The sequence below is a fragment of the Myripristis murdjan genome, chromosome 14 (assembly GCF_902150065.1).
Source record: "Myripristis murdjan chromosome 14, fMyrMur1.1, whole genome shotgun sequence".
In the NCBI taxonomy this organism is placed as follows: domain Eukaryota; kingdom Metazoa; phylum Chordata; class Actinopteri; order Holocentriformes; family Holocentridae; genus Myripristis; species Myripristis murdjan.
In genome coordinates, this window is record NC_043993.1 from 34,700,512 (window position 1) to 34,710,975 (window position 10,464).

The 10,464-nt window shown below is 41.9% G+C and overlaps 1 protein-coding gene and 2 non-coding genes across 3 annotated transcripts; 2 read left to right on the forward strand and 1 right to left on the reverse strand.

The window, feature by feature from the left end:
• Nucleotides 1-1,897: 1,897 nt before the first annotated feature.
• Nucleotides 1,898-5,169, forward strand: LOC115371018 (smoothelin-like protein 2). The gene is made up of 5 exons (XM_030068133.1): nucleotides 1,898-1,923; nucleotides 2,997-3,140; nucleotides 3,252-3,372; nucleotides 3,808-3,959; nucleotides 5,003-5,169. Exons 1-5 carry the CDS (start codon nucleotides 1,898-1,900, stop codon nucleotides 5,127-5,129), a joined length of 570 nt encoding a protein of 189 aa, XP_029923993.1. The 3' UTR covers nucleotides 5,130-5,169.
• A 4,648-nt stretch (nucleotides 5,170-9,817) lies between these two features.
• trnaq-uug (transfer RNA glutamine (anticodon UUG)) lies at nucleotides 9,818-9,889 on the reverse strand. The gene has a single exon. It is a non-coding gene; the product is annotated as a tRNA-Gln (tRNA).
• A 109-nt stretch (nucleotides 9,890-9,998) lies between these two features.
• trnaq-cug (transfer RNA glutamine (anticodon CUG)) lies at nucleotides 9,999-10,070 on the forward strand. The gene has a single exon. It is a non-coding gene; the product is annotated as a tRNA-Gln (tRNA).
• The last annotated feature ends 394 nt before the right edge of the window (nucleotides 10,071-10,464 follow it).

Below are 10,464 nucleotides of genomic sequence, written 5' to 3' on the forward strand. Positions count from 1 at the left end.
GAGTCACACTGTCAAATAAATGTCATGTTTTTGTTGCCAATATGAGATACACTGTTTCCATTAAACTCTATTTTTTGGTTATTTTTTGTTTTCATTTTATTTGCTCCTGTTCTGTTTCTTCTTATGACGACATGATTTCATTTCCTCCGCAGGCCCGTCTGAGCCAAAGGAGGCGGTCCAGGAGTCCCAGGCCCCGCCTCCCGCAGCGTCCGAGGCCCCGCCCCTCCTTCCTCTCACAATGGGGACGTTACCCGGCCCTGATACTCCTGCTGCACCAAAGCCTGATCCTTGTCCCACAGCAGAGTCCCCCACAGTGAAACGAGGCGAATATCCATTCAGACGAGGTAAAAGGGCTGCAGTGCGATATTGGCTTAAGGCACATGGTAATTCTGTTGCCTTGTAGCCTCACAACACGATCACTTTTCATGACTTTGCAATAAAAATTTCAAAAAAGAGGGGAAAATTTTAATTAGTTTGCAAGACTTACTTATACCTCTTGGCTTTGCAGTTGTAGAATAGTAAACACTCTACTAGACAGTGGCGGACTCAGACTGTTTGAAGGACAGGGGTGAAAATATAAAAGGGGCACCTTCCAAGCTTTTTACATGGACTTTGGAGCTTAAAAACGATCTGCATGCCCTACAGCCTTTGGGGTCAAGAGGTTTTATGGGTCAATTTTTTTTTTTTTTTTTTTTTGGGGGGTGAACTGCCACTTTAAAGCAAAAGTGAACTTTAGTAGAGAGGCGGGTTTTACTGCTCCCTTGTTGTGATGTGATTGCAAATGGTGGTGAAACATCTGCCCTCGTCTGCCCTCTCTTTCAAATTAGACGTCACCGAACCCAAACCCTACCTGCCGCTCTCTGCCGTGACCAAACCCAGCGCCGACTCTTCACCTGCCTCCCCGCCGGCCCCGTCTCCGTCCTCAGTGCCCAAGTCACATGACTCTCCAGTTAAACCTGGGGAATATCCTTTTAAGCGAGGTGAGCTAAACGACGTGTCGCGTCATAAATTATTACAGATGATGATGTACCAGACGTCACAGACAAGGTTTAAAAAAAAAAAAAGAAAAAGAAAACTAAACCCAGAGGATGGTGAAGGTTGTGGCCTGTAATATTTCTTAGTAACTCTATTACATCCATGCTTAAAAAGAATGTGTTTGACTGCGCCTGCATCATGTTTTTAGGGGAGCGCTCCTGTAGCTCCACCCTGCAGGTGGACAGTTTGTGTTTTTCTTCATCAAGCAGCTGCTTTATAGTCAACCTGCACTTGAGTTTGCATTTGATCCATCAGCTGACAGTCCAGCTGCTGGCCAGAGTCAGAGTCAGCTCTTTGTTTTTGTTGGGAAAGTGAAGGTCTGGACCAGAGCGTAAAGACAGAGGACGGCAGGTGAGCGGGTGGTCCTTCGGTGTGTCCTGGGACATGTGTGTTTACGCCTCTAATGCAATGGCCTGATTGTGGCCTGAGAGACTGGTTGCATTGAGGACACACTGCTGCTGTTTACACCTGAACTTCCAGGTGTCAGCTGGGGATCAGATCACTCAGGGTGGACGTTAACACCAGGTGGAAACAGGGTTACCATGTTTCCTCTTCCTGTTTTGTTTTACATCCTCATGTAATTTTTGCCCACTCTCTCTCTCTCTCTCTCTCTCTCTCTCTCTCTCTCTCTCTCTCTCTCTCTCATCATCCCTTCAGCTCCAGTTCTGAAAACTCCCAGTCCAAGCCTGAAGAGGAGTGTCAGCTTTCCTCAGTCAGCAGGTAAAATGCAATCTGTGACAAATCAACTTCACATACAAACGCATCATAAATCCTGCACACGGTATACCGAGGAGAGATTAATTACCCTTTTAATTAATAGCATCAGCGCTCATGAGGCCGATAAACAAACGGTGCAGATGCCATGTGTGCAGGCGGCTGTGGAGCCACGTCAGCGCCCCCCTCGATCCACTGAGACATAAAGAAAAAATCATTCATGAGCTTTTTTTTTTTTTTTTTTTTTTGGAGTTTTTGAAGTGTAGTTTTTTGATTACCTGTGGACATTTAACATTAAAACACTGCAGACAGAGCACAGGTCTACTTAAGAAAACAGAGACAAAGCAGACAACATCAGTATTAAATACATTTTCATTTAAGTTCGACAACTTTTCATCTCCTCTGTCATTATTATTAAATTGTCGTTTTATCAGATGCAGAGTGTGTGAAACTCTTTAAATCCTCAAGTTTATACAAACTCTCTCTCTCTCTCTCTCTCTCTCTCTCTCTCTCTCTCTCTCTCTCTCTCTCTCTCTCTCTCTCTTTCTCTCTGCAGAGAAGTTACTTCCCTCCAAGTCACTCATAAAGTCTGGATTCTCTCCTAGTTTGGACAAGTAAGTGGCAGATTATGAACAGATTACTGCTGACTGTGGTTAGCCTGATATATTGTTTTGCTGATAAATGGGAGCTGGACTGGATGGATGATGAATAGGACCAATATTGGTCTTAATAAAACATTGGACTTAATCAATCAATCAGTCTCCATATCTGATACGAAGTAGCTGAGCTGATTATATATTTGTTATACAGCAGAATATATTGCAGTCAGTGTAATGGAGTGTCAGTAGAAATGTGTATCTTCTTCTTTATGGCAATAAATCATTGTCATTTAGAGAGCTGATTTTATGTAAAAGTCTTATTGACCAGTTGACCCTGTTAAGTCCACTTGTAGGGCTCCACGTCGCCCCCTGGAGGTAGAAACACATATTCTTGTAGATGGAATATCTCCCTGTATAGATTCTCTCTGGTCTAAATGCTGTTTCAGTGGCTTTCCTTCATGACAAGAATAAGATTTTGCAGGAAACACGGAATACATTTTGTTATAAACATGGTCAAATTTTCATAGAGATACTAAATATTGGTGCAAAACATCAACTGTCAAAACTACTGGCAGCAGCCATCAAAACCCCATATTGTGTGCAGTCCGGACACTGAGCAGCATGTTGTTGGTAACTGACTGTGCGCAGGAAGGTGGACAAAGCTGAGAGCTCGACCTCGGGCCGAGGTGCCGACTGGAAGCAGGATCTGGTGAAATCACAGACGCTTCCACGCTCCAACGGCGCTCAGGCCAGACGGGCGCTCTTCGAGAGGCTGAACTCAGAGCCTTGCAAGTGAGTACGTCTGAAACACGTGTCTCATCTTAAACAAAAACTGCTGTTGTTTTTTCCCCCACATATAAGTGCTATTGTATTTCAATGAATTTTACTTTTTCTTTTGAATAGGCCCAAGTCCCAGGAGTCCAAGCCCAAGCTGAAGCGCTCTCAGAGTTTCGGCATGTCCAGCGCCAGCGGGATCAAACAGATCCTCTTGGAGTGGTGTCGCTCTAAAACCATCGGCTATCAGGTATGGCAGCAAATATCATTTATCTGTTTCTGTTATCATTTTTTATTTCACTTCCCTCCCTATCTGTTATGTGGGACAATACATTTCAAATTCTAAGTTTCAGTTTATTTAGCACCCAGAAATCACAGTTTACAGTCTCAAAGGGCTCTACAGGCCACGAGATTACAACCAACAAAACAGGATGATTAGTCCTCGCAGCGGGCAGGAAAAAACTCCCCCAGAGAGAGAGAGGAGAGACACCCTCCCTGGGCAGACAGGTGTGGAATAGGTGAGCCAGACTTCCCTCCCAGCTAATATTCTGAAAAAGATACAGGAAGATAGAGGAAAATAAGAGGAAGACACTACCACTGTTGTCCTACATAACAGCCAGGAGGGACATGATGTAATGCCAAAATCTTTAAAATGGGTGAACTATCCCTTTAATTGCCCCCCCAGAACATAGACATCCAGAACTTCTCGTCCAGCTGGAGCGACGGCATGGCTTTCTGCGCCCTGGTCCACTCCTTCTTCCCTCTGGAGTTTGACTTCAACACGCTGGACCCTGCCAACCGCAAACACAACTTGCAGCTGGCCTTCACTACTGCAGAGTAAGCTGAGTGTGTGTGTGTGTGTGTGTGTGTGTGTGTGTGTGTGTCCCAGTAATTTGTGTGAACCCTGTCTATATTACAGACAAGATACAAATGTACCCATAGGGCTACTTATTGGACCTTAAGGTAATCATGTGGAACTTTATCAGAGCTAAAAAGGTGAATATATGCACCGTTTCCTCTAAATGTTAAAGTACAATATCAGGTGACAGCGTTTGTGTGGCCAAATACAATGAATTAATACATAAGTAAATGAATGAATGATGTCATTTTTTTTTTTGGCAACTCTAGAACTTCTCGGTAATTTTATTTAAAATTTAGATATATAATTCTAATAACCATAAATATAAGTTTCTTGTGAATATTTTACCATTTTTTCTATTTTTTCTTTTTTCTAATTCTTGAATTTTCAGATCATTTTTTGGTCATTTTCATTTTTTCTCATGTCTTTTTTTTGTAAATGTTTTTTCTACTAATATTTTCGTCCTTTTTACTTATTTTTTGGTAATTTTATGACAATTATTTCCTTATATTTATTTTTCATTGGTTACAATTTTTCAGAGCATTTTGGGGGTAATTTTCCTATCATTTAATATTAATTATATAATATTTTTGCTGAGGTTTGAAAGGGTTAAAATGTTTGCTGGGCTCAGTCTCCTGCCAGTGATGTTGTTATTGGTCGTGTGTCTCAAAATCAGGACCACATTTCCCATAAATCCTGTCACTTCCTGCCCCCCCCCTCCTTCCTTAAAGACGACAAACACACTGGAAGTGATATTTCCATCACCTTCCACTTCTTCACCTCTGGAGGAAGAGTGCCCTCTTCCTGTTTTCTGCAGTAAAGCAAACCAGCAGAATTTCTTGCAGAATCCATTTGTGTGGCGCATAAAATGTAAAATATAGAGGCTTCTCATTGAGGGTCTCATTTGTTTAAGTAATCATATCAGTGTCTCAGAATGTGCTAATAATTTATTGATTATTATGGTGCCACACATAAAACTGTTAATATACTGTAATATATAATATGTCCCCTTTGCCCGCAGGGAGCAGGCCGACTGCATGCGTCTGATCGAGGTTGAGGACATGTTGGAGATGGGGGACAAGCCAGACCCGATGTGTGTGTTCACATACGTCCAATCCCTCTACAACCACCTGAAGAAGTTTGAATGACTGTACCACAGGCAACCTACAAGGAAAGACTTCCAATCAGCCACCATAACTGTTAGCGTCACAGCCTGAATGGGTTCGCCGCGGTGTGGAGGCAAAATACCGTGAAGCATTTAAGTTCCAGACAAAAAAACTAATACGAAACCACTCCTGTTCTGCAAAATCATAACATGGTATCAGTATCTTACCATTTTTCTTCTCTAGATAATAAAAATGGTGTGTAAGGTTACCATTTTTTCACAACCATATGCACTTTATGGACAAAAGTATTGTTCCACCTCCACATTATACCTGCAGGAGCTTCTCTGACCTCCCATCCTAACTCCAGAGGCATTAATATGGAGTTGGTCCCTTTGCAGCAGAACAGCTTCGACTCTTCTGGGAGGTTTTCTACCAGATGTTGGAGTGTCTGTGGGAGTTTCTGCCCGTTCATCCAGAAGAGCATTTGTGAGCTCAGACTCTGATGTTGGACCAGAGGGTCCAGCTCCCAGTCTCCGTTCTAGTTGATTCCAAAGGTGTTGGATGGGGTTGAGGTCGGGACTCTGTGCGGGCCGCTCAAGTTCCTCCACACCAAACTCAGCTGGCCACGCCTTTATGGAGCTGCTCTGTGCACTGGGGCTCAGTCATGCTGGGAAAGGAAAGGGCCTTCCTTCCCCAAACTGGTCCCACAGAGCTGGAAGCAGAGAATTGTCCAAAATTTCTCAGTGAGCTGAAGCGTTCAGATTTCCCTTCACTGGAACTGAGGGGCCGAGGCCGAGCCCAGAAACACCAGGCCACAGCGTTATCCCTCCTCCAGCAAACTGCACAGTCGGCGCAATGTGGTCAGGCAGGGAACATTGTCTTGGTGTTCCCCAAACCCAGACTCGTCCATCAGACCACCACATAGAGAAGCCTGATTGGTCACTCCACAGAACACGTTTCCACCGCTCCAGAGTCCGGCGGCGGTGATGCCAGAGGAGGTTTGGAGCTCTGCAGGTACTGAGGCGGCAGAGCGTCGGACACTTTTACGCACTATGATCCTCGGTGCTCGGCGACCCCGCTCTGTAACTTTACGTGGTGCTGCCCCCTGGTGGCTGAGTCGCCGTGGCTCCTAAACGCTTCCACTTTGCAATAATCCCACTTCCAGCTGATGGTGGAATATCTAGGAGGGAAGAAAGTTGAGCAGCTGACTTGTTGCAGCGGTGGCTTCCTGTTCCATCACTATTCCAGCAGCACCTGGAACTCAGTGAGCTCTTTAGAACCCGACGTTCTTTCACTGATGTTGGAAAAGCCAGACTACATGGCTAGCTGCTGGATTTTATACACCTGTGGCAATGGGACTGAATCAAACACTTGAATTCAGTGATTAGGAGCTGTGGCCCAATACTTTTGTCCATATAGTGTATCAAATTGTGTGGATGTTGGGAAAAGATTGATAGCGTTTCACAGTTACCTATCAAATGTGTTCCTACAGTGCTGTGGATGATGCATACACTGCCTTATTTGCCTGTGGTGTCGTTCTAACCAAATCATTACAAACCATGCCTGAATCCAAGTAGATGAGAGCATCAATTTATGAATTCACTGTTATTTTCAATAGTCTGTCAATCAAAGTCTGAGAACATGAGCAACTTCCTGCTAATGACGGGAACCAGCTAATCAGAAAGATGAGCCTGGAGCCTGGATATGCTGCGTGTGTTTGTTTGATGTTTGTGTGAATTTAAGCATCCAGATGAGTTGTGACAGTTTTGTAATTTTGTGGCCAGTAAATGTTCACCTTGCACCAGAAACACCTGCACCTGTGCGCTGTCATGTTTCATTCTATACCGAGCAATAGTGTGGCAAATTATTACAGCGGTTTCCACACTTTTCTCATCAATGTGCCCCCAACAACCTGCCCTTACAAAACAAAAATATATTGCAGTATATTGGAAATATCATGTGATATAATAGATAATACATTTCCATATATGGGAACTAGTCTTTATATTTTCCAATATATTGAAATATATGCATAGACCATACATGTCTATATACTGATACATATAAAAAAATATATTGCAATCAAGACAAAAACAGTACTATATTTTTACATGTAATAGTTTGTCTTTATATGTTCAAATATACTGCATTATATGCATACACCATATATGTATATATATCGCAACATATATAAAAATATATTTGGATTTTTGGATATTTGGATATTTGGAACATTTCATATTTTCCAATAATCAACCATGACATATGCATGGACCATGCATGGCATATATCTGTACATATATTTCCAATACATGTTCCCATATAATTGGAAAGTCATAGATCATGTATGTTTAAATATATGTACCCAGTATTCATCACATATAAATCTAAATACATTGTGGAGGATATTTATAAATATAAAATGACATATATTACAGGATATCAACACATATATATTCATATGCAATATATTGCAATATCTGAAATGCGCAATTACTTATGTATTATTCCATATATTGAAATACATTGAAATGTATTGATGCAATATAAAAATATATTGAATAATATGTTTCACCAATATATTATTCCATGTGATGCTAAAACATTTTTAAATATAAAATATATTTCAATATATTGTAAATCCATATATTAAATGTAATATTTTCTAATATACTACCATATGTTTCATTTAATGTATTGGTAAATATATTTTCTTTCCGTAAGGGTGATACTGAGGAAATTTTATGGCTTCTGTTTTTGCCTCTTTTTCTCTTCTTTCTCCTTGACTTCAGCTGTATCGCTGCTTCGTTTCAACCAGTAATCCATTTTCTGGATTTTTTTTTTTTTGTCTTGGCATCCCGGTCATAGTGAACAAACACTTACATATTTTATAGTTTATGGTTTTTATACATATTACCTATTACTTTTATACTTATTATTATTACTTATAGCCTAGCATAGGCATGACTGATATTTTAGCTATTTAAATTAACTGTTTTTTTTAAGTCTCACGTACCTCCTGCAGTACTCCAGCCCATTTGAGAACCACTGAGTTATTACACAGTGTAGGTTTTTCATTTTCTTATGTTTTTCAGTAACAAGTGAGGAAGAATATTAACACACAAATAATTGAATTGCAATCGCCTGTTTTTGAAACCGCATTCATCAAACTTAAGAGTGTAACAGCCACTGTATTAGGTTAATAGCTGTTCAACTATTTGGCAGCAACTCAAAGCATTTAGGCCTGCAGACATGTTCAAGATGATCTGCTGTAGTTCAAACCGAGCATGGATGCCTTGTTGATGTCAGAGGTCACAGGAGACGCAGCAGAAGATCACACCGGCTGCCACTGCTGTCAGCTGAGAACAGGAAACTGACGCTACAATTGACATGAGCCCAGCAGAAACCGGACAGTCGAAGGTTGGAGAAACGTCGCCTTGTCTGATGAGTCTCGATTTCTGCTGTGAGTGCTCGATCTCCTCTTGGCGTAGCATTTGATCCAGAGACGACTAGAAGAGACTTTCCGTCGGACCTCAGGTTACCAACAGGCTCGCAAGGAATTATAAGTTCAGAAATGCATAATCTGGGGTCGGTCCAACGAGTGCTTTCAAGGTATTTAATAACGTCTTAAAATCAAGTCTAAAATGTACAGGCAGCCAGGGGTACGAGGAGGCCAGGACAGCCGTGATATCCTCCTGTTGCTTGAGACCCATCGGCATTCGAGTCGCGGTGTTTTGGAAAAGCTGGAGGTGAGAGATTTGCTTCAGACGTCCTTTTTTCCAATGAGAAACATACAGGTTAAAAAAATTAAAAAATATTTGGTCTTTGTATGTATTCAGCCACTGGTGTATTATGTATGTATTATAAAATACTCGCATAATTTTCATTTGAATATGTTAATGGTCTATTTCAACAAATCAGCGCATCACTTATTTAACTCTTAGGCATGCTATGTTCTTATTCCAGTGTTTTACTGCTTAATTAAACTGTACACACATGCCTATACGTGATGTGGAATTATGCATAAATAGTAGAAGAAGACCACAGTGGAGAAATGACAGCCCAAAACCTCCGGGCAGCACTTGAGTCACTGGGATCGTGAGAGGACTGCAATCCGCATCATCAATGTGACCGCTGATAAGGTCACCAACAACATCCCAGCACTCAGACTGAACATCCGGACAAGGTGACAGTGTTGTGGCCACTGTCTTCATCTAGCCATCAGTAAGTGTCTAATAAAAATGCAAAATAAATTTCAATACAACTACTAATAACAACGATGACAACAAATGCCTGCTGCTTGTCCTTTTCAAGTCATTTGCCCTTTTAACATTTAATTGTGTGTGTCTGTTCACCGGCTCATAACACACACTCCCACCAGATGGCGCTCTCAGCAGCATATGACGTTTCATACTTAGAATCTGTGCTCTGTCTTTTCAACGAGCGGGGTCTTAATCCACAGGCAGATGACACCCAGCTCACCGAGGACCTTCCTGAGTACCTGAATGAAAAAGAGGCTGAACCGTTCACCCAGGAGTTGCTTGATACGGCTTTCCTCTCTGACCCTGGGACTGCATTCAGGAGAACGGAAGACTGATTGCACCGAGATGCACCACAGGAAGTCATGCGTTTAAAGACCACACATTCATCCTGTCTTTGACATTTCTCAGATTGTCGCAGGAGGCAGATTCCCCTGCAGCAGAGACAAACAGAACTCAAACTGCTCCTTCAGGTTCCACCGAGATTTGAACTCGGATCGCTGGATTCAAAGTCCAGAGTGCTAACCATTACACCATGGAACCACACACACACTCACCCACCCATCCACATACATAAACACACATATAAACACACACACACACACACACACACACACGGTGGTTGTGTGAGTGTGTGTTTCTATGTGTGTGTGGTTCCATGGTGTAATGGTTAGCACTCTGGACTCTGAATCCAGCGATCCGAGTTCAAATCTCGGTGGAACCTGACTTTAACCAGGACCTTGTGTTTATATTTGACTCTCTGCAGTGGGACAGCACCACTTTCCAAAAACCAGTCAGAGGAAACCAAATGATGATGGGATGTAGAGAAACCAGTTTGGAAGAGACTGGAGAGAAGAAAGCTGGAGCACCAATTCATTTTCTGATTGTCAGAACAACTTAATTAAATTAAAGCAGCATTTTGGGAATGAAGCCTCGTTTTGTTGTAACTTGATCATTTCATCATTACTTGTTGCAGGACAGTCTTTTCTTCAGTGAGGTTTGGCCTTGGATGGAAATTCATTTATTCATTTTTAGACCAGTCATGTAGCCTGTGACAAAATTATTGTTTAAACGTCCAAAATAGCACAGACATTTTTAGCTTGTGGCCCTTGGACACA